Below are 15,116 nucleotides of genomic sequence, written 5' to 3'. Positions count from 1 at the left end.
ATTCTTACACAGCGCAAAGAATTTTTTTCAAAATCCAGTATAACACTGTAATCATAATGCGTGCGTAAAAATCAACTGCTATACATTGGAAGCGTAGAGATCACTTTAAATGTTCATCCCAAGAGTTGAGAGTGAAAGATTGTCCCCGCAACAGCAACTCAGCAGCGACTGATACCCGACGAGCGCTCACTCTCCCTCCCTTCTCTTGTGCTCTTCTGAGAATGTCAGATCCAGAACCACTCGCGATCCTGCGAGAGTGTACTCGAAATTCACACAAAATCACCTTCAAGAACGAATCTGGTGAACCTGTTTCAAAAATCTCTGAAGCGACAACCATCCACTTTGACGATCAAAATGTATCCTTTCCAGCGGACGCGGCAACAACCTTCAAAAAGTCAAGCTCGAGCGAAACATACAAGTTAAACGCTCTCGTTTTCCTTATACAAAACCCCAACCCGTTCGACAGTTCCTACGTCAAAGAATGCCAGACGGAGAAAGTAGATATGGTATCGTTTATTGATAGACGAATCGCAATCGATTACCTGCAGGGCAAGATCGACTCTGCAGCCAACATTGCGGTGGGAGCTGAAGCTGGTAGCAAGCGAGGCGGCGGTTACGGCGAAGAGGATTATGATATCGTCGAGCGACCTGAGAAGAGACAAAAGGGGTTTACCGCAGAAAGCGAAGAGACGATCAATCGAGTGCGAGAAATGCAGCTTCCCGTCAAGGGATTTTCTCGAGATGATGTGATGCGCGGTCGAAAAGTACGTTGAATACATCATGAGAGGAGAAGCATGGTCGTTGACAGGATATAAATCTAGTCATTCGAAAAGTTTATCGATTACGCAGACTTAGTTTTGAAAGGAAAGGGACCTGTAGAGCAAACACAAGGTATGCTGCTGTTGGCTTTGCTGGAAGATATAAATCAAGCTTGTTAATGTACAATCTTTTCCGTTTAATACAGAGAAAGACAAGGCACATATACCGAAGAAGGGTAAATAGGACTAAAAGTTACTACACGAGCTTATGATGTCTGTGAAACTTACTGTGAAATCTAGATCGTATACCTATCATCATCGTGCCAGCGGCACCAACGTCGAAAATTACTCTTCATAACATCAAGCATTACCTAGAAGACTCAGAGTATGTCCTTTCATCCTAAATAGCATCTGACGAGTTACTGACGATATATACGCAGATGGATCGATCCTATCGAGTTACGAGAAAAAGGATTGCGAAAACCCGAGCAAGTTACGGTAGAACGCAAAAAGGATGGCAAGACGGTGGTGTATCACGTGGTCGACAATGTCAAAAAGTTCAAGCCAACAGATTGGGACCGCGTATGCTGCGTTATCGCTAGTGGCCACGAATGGCAATTCGATGGTTGGAAATACGAGAAGCCATCAGAGCTATTTCACAGAGGTAAAATATGCAAATCTCAAAGCAGTTATTTGCAGCATCTAACCAGTTTAACTGTATTTCCAGTGGTTGGATATTATCCAAAATGGAAAGATGATGTTATCACGGGTCCTGCTGCCAAATGGCCAGTGATGCCACTTGATGTGAGTAGAACGTGGAGGTGCAGATCAAGGTATTTGAGCTTTTAACGTAGCTTTCTTGTCTAGATTCATCGTCGCTTACGCCATCACGACAAAGCAATGGTAGCCCAATTTTGGAGAGAACTGGATACCTTCCACCGCCTGAACCGCCCTTACATGGATTTCTAGTACCTATTACTAAAAGTCTTCCTTCTTTTTTCCGAGAGTTGCCCGAAGCTTAGTACTACACACCCAGAACCGAGTCACTGTGCAGACGCGTGAAAGCTTAGCTTTGCGTGTTATGTCGGCCGAGCGACTCGTGAGAAAATTGAGCTTTCAGTACGATGTACACTGGTCAGTTGAAAATGTTACATAAATCTCGAAAACCTTGCATAAGTTTCGACAATATGGAACTGCATATGGATCAATGGATAGGCTAAACCAGTCATAAATTCAAGATATCGACAATCCACAGACTTTTGTTCTTTTAAAGGCTATTGTTGGACTGATCAAAAGAGCACAAGCACTGGGACGTCCGTGCTTCAGCAAACACGCACCTTCGTTCTGGATCAAGTTCGCAAAGACACTGATTTTAAGTGACCTTGACCTATTATCCTGTTCCCAACACTGTGTAAACGCATGTAGAATGTTCTTACAGAAATATCCAAGATTACCACTGCGCGATACTCTTCTTCAATTTTCACGCATGCCGTTACACATTGTTACGATCGTGACGCATACCCACGTTGGGGCTAAACTCGATCCATCTTTCACAAGAGAATCCCAGAATCCCAGGGAAAATGTTGCTATTTGCTTGATCCTGTCGGGCCGGTGGATCTACCGGATGAAGTCGCAAGTGGCGGCAGCATAATTAGCCGCTACTATACAGCCGCCGCCACTGCTGTCGTCTGTAAGCATCGACATTTTATAGTTGTATTCGGTGACTGGTACAATTAAGAACAATTGAATGCATCCATGCGTCTGCCCTGGACGGTTCGTAAGATTCGTATAACATCCCCAACTCTGTTACATTTTTCACATGGGAGGAGCCAATGATGCCTCCCAAGCCGACGCTGAGTCAGCGATTGGATGCTGGCGGAAAAAATTTTGTTGAACAAAATTGTTTACCATTACAGGAAGCAGGGATCTCAGCTTTCTTTCCCCCTACCTCTCTCTCTCTCTCTCAAAAAAATGGAGTTTGCGTTGGCTCAAGCCAAAAAGTCCTGCCCCTTCTTGCACATCACTCCTACCTCTTCTTTGAGAAGACTCTCCACGCTTCCAGCTGGTGCCAACTCTACTAACGGCTTGTTGACCAAGGCCCAGCAATGCCCTGTCATGGGCAAGGCCATCGCTGTCCGCACTCGCGGAATCAGCACCACCGCCGCTGCTGCCCAGAAGCCTACTCCCTCTGCCAAGGCAGTCGCTGTTGAGAGTGCTGAGAACGGTATGTAGCCATCGTGATGACCTGCCACGTTGTCCAATAAGCCGGGGTTTATTCATTGTTTTTTCGTCTACAGTTCATAAGCGCCAGCAGGCAGCGTTTGCCGACAAACCCGTTTCCTTCAGCTCCAACTCGAAACATTTTGATTACGAGGCCTTTTACAAGCATGAACTCGATAAGAAACACAAGGACAAGAGCTACCGTTACTTTAACAACATTAATCGCCTTGCTCAAAAGTTCCCGCGTGCCCACACTGCTCGCGTTGAGGACGAAGTGACTGTCTGGTGTGCCAACGACTACCTTGGTATGGGCAGAAGTCCCGTCTTAACAGAAACTATGAAGTAAGCGTGTGCATCTTTTTTCTTTCATTGTTTGCAAAAATACTCATTCAAAAATTTTCGTTACCATAGACGAACCCTTGATCGCTACGGCGCAGGTGCCGGCGGTACCAGAAACATTGCCGGCAACGCTGACCTCCATCTCCGCCTGGAATCAGAATTGGCTGATCTCCATCATCAAGAAGGCGCTCTCGTCTTCTCTTCTTGCTACGTTGCCAATGACGCAACTCTTGCAACGCTTGCAAGCAAACTCCCTGGATGTGTCATTTTCTCCGATGCTCTGAACCACGCTTCTATGATCCAAGGTATTCGCCACTCTGGTGCTCAAAAGAAGATTTTCCGCCACAATGATTTGGAACATCTGGAGCAACTCTTGCAGTCAGTTGACCCTGCTACCCCTAAAATCATTGCATTTGAATCTGTTTACTCCATGTGCGGCTCCATTGGTCCTATCCGCGAGATTGTCGCTTTGGCCAAGAAATACGGTGCCATCACCTTTTTGGATGAGGTCCACGCCGTCGGTATGTACGGTCCTCGCGGTGCTGGTGTTGCTGAGCACCTCGATTTTGACCTGAACGCTGCTCACCCTACACGAGGCAACGGCTCCATCCTCGATGAAATCGATATCATCACCGGTACCCTCGGCAAGGCCTACGGTGTCGTTGGTGGCTACATTGCTGCCTCGGCGTCCTTGGTCGACATGATTCGTTCTTACGCCCCAGGCTTCATTTTTACTACCTCTTTGCCTCCGGCTGTTGTTGCTGGTGCCATGCAGTCTGTCAAGTACCTCAAGGTCTCCAGCAGCGAACGCCAGTTGCAGCAACTTAACACCCGTGTCGTCAAGTCTCGCTTGGCTGAACTCGGTATCCCTGTGGTTCCCAACCCTTCGCACATTGTACCTGTCTTGCTTGGTGACGCTGCTCAGGCTAAGCTCGCCTCGGACGTGCTTTTGTCTGAACACGGCATCTACGTCCAAAGCATCAACTACCCTACCGTTCCTGTTGGCGAGGAACGTCTGCGCATCACTCCTACTCCTGGTCACAACGGCGAAATGATTGACCACCTTGTTGACTCTCTTGAAACTATCTGGCAACGCTACGGCTTCAAGCGTGTCAGTGACTGGGCTGCTGAGGGCGGTCGTGCTGGTGTCGGCATGTCCGTTCCAAGCAACATCACTCCTCTCTGGACTGACAACCAACTGGGACTTGACAAGGCAATCGAGCAGCACAACGCTGCCGAGCGATCTTCCTCCAACATGCTTTAAGCTGTTTGGATCTACCCATTTATTACGATAAATAAATGCGCTCTTTTTGGAATGATGTGTTTTGTCAGTGCAATATCTTCGTTTCGTTTCGTTCCCAGTGTGATTTGTGGTGGGACATCTGAGTTTCAACATGGGAATTTAGAAGCCGGGAAATGTCCAAGCTCCTCCAATGCATTTCTCGTTCTGTGTTGTTTCAAGACATAATGTCGCGCGATCCGTCAGTGATCGAACAACGGCAACCAGCAGAGAGTTTTGTAGTTTTTGGAACAGCTTTTCCAGAGCAAACCGAACGGGACAGGCGAGCAGGAGTCAGCGATTCAGGCCAATTTGTTCCCGTTTGGAAACAAGAAGTACGGGATGAGAAGGGCCGCCGAAGATTCCACGGTGCGTTCACTGGCGGCTTTTCTGCCGGATACTTTAACACTGTCGGCTCGAAAGAAGGTATGTGCACCGTCAAGAATATTTATGAAGGAAGGGCGGCACTGATCGATCGTTCGTTGCTGTAATCGTACCTAGGTTGGGCACCCAGCAGTTTTGTGTCGTCGCGATCGGCCCGAAGCGAAAAGCGGGAAGCACGACCCGAAGACTTCATGGACGAGGAGGACTTGCAGGTACGACAAAGAACAGTGTAGGAGGAAGAAAAAGAAGAAAGGGATGTACTCACTTAAGACAAAGGAGTTGGCAAGTGCACGCAAACTTGTGGCAACGGAAGAGTTTGATATCTTGGGCGGCACGCAGCGTGAATTGGAAGCGAAGAGACAGCAGCAACAACAAGACGAAGCACGAGGTGGTGTAGGATTTCTTGGTGCAAGTCTAATGGATGTGATCCAGCCGACGCGCGACTCTGTCGGCATTCGATTACTTCGAAAGCTCGGATGGAAACCTGGGCAGGGTATTGGTCCACGCATGTCACAAAGACAGCGACGGGAGGCTGGAATGGCAGCAGAGGAAGAAGATGAAGACGATGAGATGCATATAGATATTACGTTTGCTCCTCGAGATACGCCCATCATGAATTTCTCTGCGAAAACCAACGTATTCGGTCTCGGCTACGAGCTCGAAAAGAATGTGCCTCAAGTAGCGGAAATGCGACGTCTGAGACAGTTGAAGAACGAACGGGATATGCTGGAGCAGGAGGAGGAAGCATTGTCGGCGGGAACGAAGCGCCGAGCAGCATTTGGAATTAGTCAAGGAGCATCCAGTCGATCTGCAGGTTTTGGACTGGGTGCATTTGAAGAAGACGACGACGTGGATGTTTATGGTGACTCGGGCGTCAACTTGAAACAATATCATCATACACTTTACGAAGATGAAATCGAAGGAACTCATTACCGCAGAGACGAACACCCTTCTAAGAAGCAAAGATATGCAAGAGAGCCAGAGGAGAAACGCCGGGAAGAGACGAATCTGAACAAGGCGCGGTGTAGCGATGGTCGCTTACCTTTGAAGGGGTTTGTTCTCTCCCAAGAACCACAGGAGCTCGGAAAATGGCAAGTAAAGGATAAAACTAGTGAAATATAAAAAGAGTACAAAGGTCTAACGATTTAACTTTGTTCCAGGTATCGGCCACCCGAAGTTCCAGAATCGTTTAGTGAGAGACATGTTTTCGAAGGGGACAGCGCAGCCACTCCAGTCAACGAGCCACGGCATAACATGACGTTTGAAGAGCGAGGAGCTATTCTCGGCGAAAAACCTATCGAAACACGTTCTGTGTTCGACTATATACCAAAAAAATCAAGAGATAGATTGGACAACGTTTTGCAATTTGTAACTGGTGGCAGTCGCGCCAAAGACTACAGCAAGTTGTCCGATTTCCCCAAAATCAGCAAGCAGCAAGCAAACATGGCCTTGAAGGGCTTCATGCCTTTTGGAGACAGCCCAAAAAAGCAGCAAAGATACCGTCAATACTTGGAAAACATGGCTGGTCTCCTAAGTGAAGACGGCGAGCCTAAAGAAACATTGCCGATACCAGAAGGTCTGACATACGATGAAGCAATGAAAGAAATGGACGAATTTGCACAATCAGCACGGATATTTCGACCTATCAGTGCCATGATGAGCGGACGCTTTACGAGCTCAAATTTCACTTCTTGTAGCATTGAACAAACGACATTTGAGGGCGGTCTCAAGACTGAAGAACAGTGGAGGAAAGAAAAGGAGATCAAGGATAAAGAAGCAGCTGCTGCTGCTGCGCAGCCTGCCAAAACACCGTCGTCGCAGGAAGCTGAGGCTGCAGCCATGAAGATGTTTGGGCAGCTCACACGCACAGTGAAACCGTTTTATCCTGCCAGACTCGTCTGCAAGCGCTTCAATGTACGCAACCCACATCCGAACCATGTACCCGGCGAAGCGGATGGTTCGGCTGGCAGAACGCAAGCAGGATCCAAGGAAGCATTGAGTGAAGAAGCTGTTGAAGATATGCTACGTGCGCGCGGAAAGCTCAGTGTAACGGACAGATGGGCAAATGATCCCGCGCTAAATGCGATTATTCCAAAACCGTCAGAGCGAGAAGCAAAAGCGATCGAGCCGCCGCCGCCATCATCCAGCACTGCTAAAGAACAAGATACCCAGCAGCAGCAGCCGCCATCCGAAAAGGAAGAGCAGCAGAATCAAGCTGAGGAGGCAGCGACATCGTCGCTGGATTACGAACGACCGTCCATGGACATCTTCAAAGCCATTTTTGAAAACTCAGATGATGAAGAAGAGAAGGAAGAGGAGGAGGATGTGGTCGGACAAGAGGGCCCAGCTAATGCAGAAAGCCAAGGTGTCGGGATGTCCGCAAACGCCGCTCGAGATGAGTCAAAAATAACTACTACTACAGCAATGGCCACAGCAGACAAAGAAGCGGAGGAGGAGTTGATAGGTCCGCCACCTCCCCCGGAGCCGTTCCGACCTAAATTCACTAGACCCAAAGAACAAGCCCAGAACCGGGCACAAGAACGACACGTGGATGAGTCCATGGAGATTATATCCGAGAAGGTTATCGTGGAACCATTCAAGCCTCGTACACGATCTAAACGCCGCCGAGTGTCTGTATCCGACGACGATGACAACGAGAGCGTATCTTCGCGACAAGAAAACGAAAGCGAGGAAGAGGAGGAATTACGAAGGAGGAAGAAAGGCAGTAGCAGCAAGAAAAAGCGGAAACGAAACACCAGTCGAGAACGGTCGTCCCATCGCAAGAAAGATAAAAAGAAAAAAGATAAGAAGCGCAAGCACCACCGTCATCGGCCTCGATCATACAGTGACGAGGAAGAAAAAGAAGAACAAGGAGTCTGGGTTGAGAAAGAGCCAGTTGCAGCAGAAACGAAATATACTGCAAGGGAGGATGATGCAGCAGGGGATTACCGCAGTCGTCGCGCAAAAGCTGAAGATTTGTGGTAATGATTTATTCACGTTCACAGTACAGTATACCTTTACCCGACGATGGATGGATCGAAAACGGATGCTGAAAAAACAATCTAGACTGAGACAGGCATGCTCCGAAAGTTGGTCTACCCCCGTTTTAGTACATTTTGCAAAAGCAATACATAATGGAATGGCACCATAATCGTCTGATAATGACATATCCCATGCAGATTAAAGTTTGTCCTAGCCGTTTAGAATGATGTGATGAAAAAATATTTTATAGTCTGCTGGCTGCTGCTGCTGTTGTGGGTTCCTTCTTCTCCTTACAAAGCACGGCCGGATCGGCTCTTGTCCCGTACGCCTGTGGAATCCCATTCGTCCACCGGAGGATTTCGTTTCCTTTTTAGACGACCTGGAGATCTTCATTTCAGCTTGTGCGCACCCCCAACACCCCCATATATCCAAAGGGGTATAAAAACCAGGACCTTCTTCAGCAGCAGCGGCCCTTTTTTAACGTTATCTGTATTATATACATTTTTTTATTTTATCTTTCCCTTTTTACTACATAGCAACGACATAATGTTTGCCACGAAAAAATCAGCACCGTCTTCACCGATACTGCCTCGGCAACCTAGTACTATGTATGCCGATGCAAAAATTTGACACTGGTAGAACGGGGCTCAGTAACACATGAATAGATACAATGATGGAGCATTCGTGCAAGGTCCTAAAGTGCACGAGAATATCAAGACAACTATTCAGAACTGGTACGTTCGATTCGCGTTTTGCGCACGCAGCACGCGCAGATGAAAACTAATTGTAATTGCCAGGCAACTGCGCAATCTTGTTGCATGTGCCGATACAAACACGATCGTTCATCCGTACCACGAAACCTTACATGCAGTAAGTTAGTTGGAAAAGAAAAAAAAACTTTTTTTAGTGCCCAACTAGTGTTTTTGCTCATACTCCGCGAAATTAGTACAATCCGAACATGGGTGGCGACTCTATCGTGCTAGGTAGCTTACCTTTTGCACCAACCACAATTGACGCTGGGTAAGAAAAATGCTGCAGTAGCATCGAGCCATGTATTGGTATAGAGAGAGATTAACTCTAACATACAACTCAATTTAGACATGGCTACGTTGCAGTTGGCGGACAACGTGGCATGGCACTTATCAAGGAACTTGAGGGCGAGTGGCAAACTGCTTTCCAGACCGGCATGGGTATGACCAATTCTGTCCATCTGTCCCAAACTCAAGGAGATCAAGTGCGCGTGACATTTTGCAACAATGACCACACCGTCAGCGTCTATGCTGTACCAAGCATGCAGAAATTGGTCACATTGACTGTGCCTGCAGCGATCAATCAAGGTATGTATATGTCGTGCAAAGATCGAATTAAGCTTTGCATATTTTCCGACGACCATGAACTAACGAAAAATAAAGCTGCCACTAGCTCAGACGGTCGTCAGATGGCTGCAGTGGGCGACGACGGTAAAGTCTACTTGTATCACATTTCTGGATCCACCTACACCAAGGCTGCAGAGTTCACTGCAAGCACCGAAGCACTTTTAGCATGCGCCTGGAACGCGGCGGGTGACATTGTCGCTGTCACCAGTCAAGATGGCTTCGTTACCGTCTGGGACGTATCTGATTCGACAATGCCTAACAAACTTGCTCAGCTTGGATCGCTCGAACCTCGTAAAACACGCAACGCTGCACGAAGCATCCAGTTCAGCAAAGGTCCTTTGGATCTCCTGGCGTACACCGAACATGTATGCAACGTCAACATCGTCGATGTTCGAACTTTTGAAACCCGTCAAGTCATACGCCTCGGTCCAACCGATCGAGATGCTCACATTGCTGGTCTGTCCTTTGGAAAGAACGGTCGATCCCTCTTCGTAGGTCTCGAAACTGACCTCATCGAAGTACCTATCGATACATCCGCTCGCAGGCGCTTCGCTGCTCCCGCTGTGCCTCTCTTTTAAAGCAAGTCGACTCATCAGCAACTCTACCCGAAAAATCTCCTCCTCCTTGTCTTCTTTTCATCTTTTTTTTCTCGTTTGATGTTATTCTAACGTACGTACGCAATTGTTTTCACTTTACTGCAGCATCTCTTGTCATTCCCTGGCTTTCTTCTTCTTCCTTAGCATCGTTTGCATGTACATGTACTGCTTCTTTCGCTATCATTTTATTCGCTGTTTTTTATATCATTTGCACTTGCATTGCCAAAGATAAATATATATATTCCAACTTTGCATCTTCAGTTAAAAACTGAAACCCGCCCCCCCCCACTGGTGTGTGATTTTTGCATATTATCAAGGAAGGAAGGAAGGCGGCTCCGCTCTCGCCGCCGCGTTGTCTTTCTTACCAAAAGAAAATATGTCGTCCCTGTCAGTCTTGGAAGCCAAACTCGAAACAGAATCCAAATCTTTCCAACAGATCCAAAAAGGTTTCTTTTTCGGCTAACTACGATCTTAAATTACTTTCATCTAATCCTCGCCTGCCTGCCAGAACTTGCAAAAGCAATAGAATCTCGGCAACGACTGGATTCCCAATTGCAAGAAAACGAACTTGTCGGCAAAGTGAGTAGCAATCTCGCTTTCAATATCCTCTTTCCACTGACGCGTTCTGCGCGCGCGCGCGATCTAGGAATTGGAGCACTTGGAGGAGGATGCAAATGTATACAAACTTATTGGCCCGGTACTCGTGAAGCAAGAAAAGGCAGAGGCATCGACAAACGTTAAAAACCGTCTGGAGCTTATCCGCAAAGAAATGTGAGTTGTGATCTTGTTGTTATTGGAGACACGACCCTGTTGTTAAGCATATTCTTTTTTGTCGATGACAGTGAACGCGTAGAAAAGCAGTTGGAGGATTTGACAGCAAAGTCCGAGAAGAAGAAGGGAGAGCTGGCTCAGTTACAGATGCAATTCCAACAAGCACGGACGCAAGCGCAATAATAATAAATATACAACGATAATAATACCAGGCTGCATCGTCGACGCCCGCGTTTTTATTTTCTACTTTGGTTAAGAAACAAGTTTTATATATGTACATTGAGGATTCGGACAGCATTGTCGTCGCCTGCGGATGCCAGCTGCAGCGGCTGCGCGCGCCATGAGAGTGAATTGACAACACCCGCGTGGCACAACCTAGTATAGCGAATTTAGCAAAAGACACACGCAGTAGTTATATCATCATCGAACTTGCCTTCTTTCGACCTGCAACAAGGTTTCCCACTGGGTGATATCTTGTTGCTTTGCACCTAGCAGCAAAAGTTGGCCGTCTTCGAGACCTACTGCCAAAATGTAACTGCACAGGAAAAGATGGGCTCAGTGTGTGACCATTCACAACCAATGGATGGTGTTACTACTCACCGATCGTCTACTAATACGGGAGCAAATTCAACCGATGTTACTGCTTCGGCGCATTTGATCGTTGCGACGCACACCCACTCTGCACTGTTGTTGTCCTTCTGTGTCCAGATCTTGATGGACTTGTCACGAGAACCGGTGGCAAACATTCGATCATCGTGGCTCCAGGAGCAGTCCCAAATGATACGCGCGTGTGCTTTGTTCTTTACTATGATTTGGTACGGTGCGTCTATGCATAACAGTTGAGTCAATCACTGGATACTACTTTCAGAACACGACGGCTTGTAATATTTACCAGGATCGTCATCCTTTCGTTCTGACAGACACCACATGCGATCTCTGGATGCAGTGAGAAGCCAACGGTCATTGTGCGAGAACCGTGCTCGGGTGACCGTCAATGTATGTCCTGCCACTTTGCCTGGTAATTCTTTCCAGTTTCCAGTTTCGAATATCCGAACTACCGCGTGCTCTGGCGTTGCTGCCTGGTTTTTTAAGAATCAAGTTAGCATACATGGACAAAATGTTATACTGCTGCTGTTGCTGTGTTCTTCTCTTACCTTGCATGCAGATGCAACGTATTTGCCGTCGTGGCTAGCCTCTACAGAGATTATTTCGTATCCGTGACCATATCTAGTAGTAAGAAATAATCGTGTGAGTAATTGACAAATGGTTGAATGGAATGATTAATAACACTTGCAATTTCTCGACTTCTGGCCAGAGGGTATGTTGCAACAAATGCTCTTCAAAGGGGGGATGGTCCATGACTTCTGTCAACGACGCAGGAGACGATCCGCTCCTGGTGTAGCTCTGTAACATGGTGTGATCTTCCTCCGCGTTCTCCATTTCTTGGATATCACCTGCCAAGGGCGTAAGTCCAAAGTCTACGCGACACACTTACATTTTTTACCTTCAAACACAGCCTTGTTCGATAGACCAAGAGCTGGTACGTTGGCTGCCACTGGTCTGCTACCCTGTATGCAACTCGTTAGAGCAAAGAAAAAAGGAATGCCATTTCTATTGTAACGTACGATTTCGGAAACAATTTCTTCATGACCTGTCAGCTTTGCTAAACTTTTTACGCATGACTGAGGAGCATCAAATACACGCAGGACCTAAGAGGGGAAGGCAATGTCAGAATTATCTCGAAGATATAAAGATATCAGCAAACCTTCTCGTCGGCTCCAGAAACGATCTGCCATCCGTGCACAAAAGAGAGGCACTTGAGATCGTAGCCATGGATCTGCGGACGGCCAGTTTCGTGCCATGTAACTACTTTTTCGCCATCGACTTGGTGCACCCACGGTGCATGCAGACGAGTTGTCTGATCCAAACTTATTGTTTCATTGTTGCGTTAGACATTTATATCCTATCACTTTGTTTGATCATTGATTACCTCGCCGATAGTAGGTAACGAGACTTGGGGTCCCAAGCAATACTTTGTACAGGTTTAAAGTGTCCACTGATAGCCACTTGAGGAGCCCAGCGGCTAATATCTGTTGACCATCCCTAGTGAGTGACACGAACAAAGAGATTTAGGTATATATAAAATTAACCTTCGTCTTCGCTGGATACATTCTTCCAGAGATGGAAGGAACCGTTGGCACCGTGCGCCAGAACGTGAGATCCATCAGGAGCAAACAATGCGCCTTGGAAACCGAGGTAGCTGTTTCCTCCAATGTCACCCATACGGACCTATGCGTTCAGTTTATACGCGCAGTTCATGCTTTATCCTTCCTCTTCCTTTTCTTACCTCGTTCACCCAGACGCCAGTCGCAGGATCAGGTCTCCAAATCATCATTGACTTATCGCTAGAGGCAGACAACAGTCTCATGGGTTGCATGTATGACATCGTACCGGTATTATCTATAGCTTCGCATTAATAGAGATCAAATCATCTAGAGAAACATTCTATCAACTAGCCTTTTCTCTCGCGAGGACGCTCCCAACAGACACTAAAGACCCAGTCATCGTGTCCCATTAGCAACGCTTCGAACATGAGAGAGTATTGCAATTTTCTAGTCATTTGTATATTAGAATTCCTCCTCCTCTACCAGCAAAAAGGATCATTTAACTGACCTGGAGGGATCAGCCTCATCCTCTACGTCCACAATATGCGCTCTCGTACTCAACACATTTTCTCCAGTCCTGCAATAATATTGTTTAGTCCCAGTCATTCTCGACAAACAAATATGTGAGCTTACAGTGCGCTTTCCTGCAACGCCTGCAGTAAATCATCCGTGATTCCATTCTTCTCATTATTATTTTCCTGCTGAGGTTGCTTGGGTGCTTCTTTGTGTGGCGAGATTTTCCAGAGACGGATATACTTGTCCTGAGATCCACTCGCAAGCATAAGATCGCCGTGCTTCAAGGTATGGTTGGTTCCAGTTGCTTCTTGCTCGTCACCAGTGTAGGTAGCAAATGCCAAGGATCTGACCCAGTTATCGTGTCCTTGAAGCACATGTGCCTTTTTGAACTGCTTTGCAGAATTTTGGTAGATAAAAACTGAAATCTTCTTGTCAGTGTGCGCGCAAGCAATGACTGGAATGTTGCTTCCCGGCAGATAGGACATGGCTAGCGCTGTGGGATACTTGTTACCGCATTCAATGACCTGGAGCATGGATACCTCGTCTATTATCCGCGAAAGAAGACCCTTTATCAGTATTCTCTCCCCTTCTTCCCCTCTTGAGTCAAAAGCCCAACCGTACCATGCGCATCATCTATAACTTCTCGTTCCCAAATACGTATCGTGCCATCGGCTGAGCCTGTAGCGATCAGATCCGGCGAGCCATCAATGTATTTCAGCGCACGCATAACTCCAATGGTTTCGACGGCACCCGAGTGGCCCTGCAACGTCGCAGAGTTGATCCACTACATCCCGAATTCAGTAACTGTAGGCTGCATCGTCGTCGTCGATTTTTACTCATTCTAACCTCTCCATTCTTGTTCTTTTTCCATATTTTGGCCGTAGCGTCTGCCGATCCAGATACGAGCGCTGCATCCTGCGATGGGATACCTTTTTAAATAAAGAAAAAAAAGTCGTGTTAGATAGACGAAGAAAATAATCGTTTCTTGTCGTCAAATAGGATGCTTGCCTTGTTCGATAAATTCAACGCAGATAACACGCTCAGTATGACCTTGCAACGTTTCGCGGACGCCTCGGCGTGTCTTGTCCTACTGCCCGTGTTAACAACAACATCGTCTAGTTGATCACTGATCGCCACGTTGTCGTACCAGAGGATCGTAAAGCGCTACAAGCTTGCTGGCAGCGAATGCGACGAGACCGCTTACTCCCCAGGCTGCCGCATGTGTTGTTCGGTTGCAGCCAATGCCAATGTACTCGGTGCTCACTTTAGGCATAACTTTTGCTAGAACGAGAAGGCGGCCCGAAAATAATTGGATGGCTTATGCAAAATCGCCTTGGATACCCTAAGTTTCTGCCCAAACGAATTTGAACTGCATTAATGGTAATCACTTGAAAACAGTAATATGTCGAGATCTTTACCTAGTTATATCCACTGCTTTGACGGCTGTCTCTACTTTAATAAAAAAAAATCATGAAAAAAATTTCCTTTTCTGCCAGCTAATTCGCAAATTGAGTATGGTCTCAAACACCCTCGCAACTACCATCGGCTGCCTGTGGGTCGTGAGAAACATCTCTTTCATCAAGCATAATAGGTGATACACTCTTTACAAGCGAGGAAGGTTATATGCAGTTGGGAAAAGCTTTTTTACTGTTTTCACATCTGCGTTTTGTTGAGTCTTTTTTTCAGAACAACAATGGACTTCAAACAAGAGCATCCAATTATTACCCCGC

The 15,116-nt window shown here is 46.9% G+C and overlaps 6 protein-coding genes across 6 annotated transcripts; 5 read left to right on the top strand and 1 right to left on the bottom strand.

The window, feature by feature from the left end:
- Positions 1–221: 221 nt before the first annotated feature.
- On the top strand, positions 222–1,727 carry VTP01DRAFT_9060 (uncharacterized protein; the record flags this gene model as incomplete). Its single annotated transcript, XM_069388251.1, has 7 exons — positions 222–764; positions 822–891; positions 965–994; positions 1,059–1,143; positions 1,199–1,422; positions 1,486–1,562; positions 1,626–1,727. 7 exons carry the CDS (start codon positions 222–224, stop codon positions 1,725–1,727), a joined length of 1,131 nt encoding a protein of 376 aa, XP_069240566.1.
- Positions 1,728–2,729: 1,002 nt separating this feature from the next.
- VTP01DRAFT_9059 (uncharacterized protein) lies at positions 2,730–4,581 on the top strand (the record flags this gene model as incomplete). The annotated part of the gene is made up of 3 exons (XM_069388249.1): positions 2,730–2,982; positions 3,056–3,320; positions 3,390–4,581. The coding sequence occupies 3 exons, from the start codon at positions 2,730–2,732 to the stop codon at positions 4,579–4,581; spliced, it is 1,710 nt and encodes a 569-aa protein (XP_069240565.1).
- Positions 4,582–4,784: 203 nt separating this feature from the next.
- VTP01DRAFT_9058 (uncharacterized protein) lies at positions 4,785–7,965 on the top strand (the record flags this gene model as incomplete). Its single annotated transcript, XM_069388248.1, has 4 exons — positions 4,785–5,022; positions 5,098–5,192; positions 5,257–6,071; positions 6,141–7,965. 4 exons carry the CDS (start codon positions 4,785–4,787, stop codon positions 7,963–7,965), a joined length of 2,973 nt encoding a protein of 990 aa, XP_069240564.1.
- A 543-nt stretch (positions 7,966–8,508) lies between these two features.
- On the top strand, positions 8,509–9,916 carry VTP01DRAFT_9057 (uncharacterized protein; the record flags this gene model as incomplete). The annotated part of the gene is made up of 6 exons (XM_069388247.1): positions 8,509–8,570; positions 8,628–8,696; positions 8,760–8,832; positions 8,909–8,982; positions 9,061–9,299; positions 9,375–9,916. 6 exons carry the CDS (start codon positions 8,509–8,511, stop codon positions 9,914–9,916), a joined length of 1,059 nt encoding a protein of 352 aa, XP_069240563.1.
- A 394-nt stretch (positions 9,917–10,310) lies between these two features.
- VTP01DRAFT_9056 (uncharacterized protein) lies at positions 10,311–10,888 on the top strand (the record flags this gene model as incomplete). Its single annotated transcript, XM_069388246.1, has 4 exons — positions 10,311–10,380; positions 10,443–10,513; positions 10,581–10,705; positions 10,777–10,888. The coding sequence occupies 4 exons, from the start codon at positions 10,311–10,313 to the stop codon at positions 10,886–10,888; spliced, it is 378 nt and encodes a 125-aa protein (XP_069240562.1).
- Positions 10,889–10,971: 83 nt separating this feature from the next.
- VTP01DRAFT_9055 (uncharacterized protein) lies at positions 10,972–14,659 on the bottom strand (the record flags this gene model as incomplete). Its single annotated transcript, XM_069388245.1, has 19 exons — positions 10,972–11,080; positions 11,139–11,240; positions 11,306–11,531; positions 11,598–11,784; positions 11,860–11,932; positions 12,000–12,159; positions 12,210–12,273; positions 12,331–12,414; positions 12,471–12,633; positions 12,696–12,795; positions 12,856–12,994; positions 13,053–13,165; positions 13,223–13,317; positions 13,379–13,447; positions 13,504–13,930; positions 14,008–14,170; positions 14,233–14,315; positions 14,395–14,473; positions 14,534–14,659. 19 exons carry the CDS (start codon positions 14,657–14,659, stop codon positions 10,972–10,974), a joined length of 2,562 nt encoding a protein of 853 aa, XP_069240561.1.
- Between the last annotated feature and the right edge of the window lie 457 nt (positions 14,660–15,116).

Source organism: Rhizomucor pusillus (genome assembly GCF_041956525.1).
Source record: "Rhizomucor pusillus strain CBS 183.67 unplaced genomic scaffold VTP01scaffold_6, whole genome shotgun sequence".
In the NCBI taxonomy this organism is placed as follows: Eukaryota; Fungi; Mucoromycota; class Mucoromycetes; order Mucorales; family Lichtheimiaceae; genus Rhizomucor; species Rhizomucor pusillus.
This window is presented reverse-complemented; position numbering and strand designations above follow the sequence as displayed.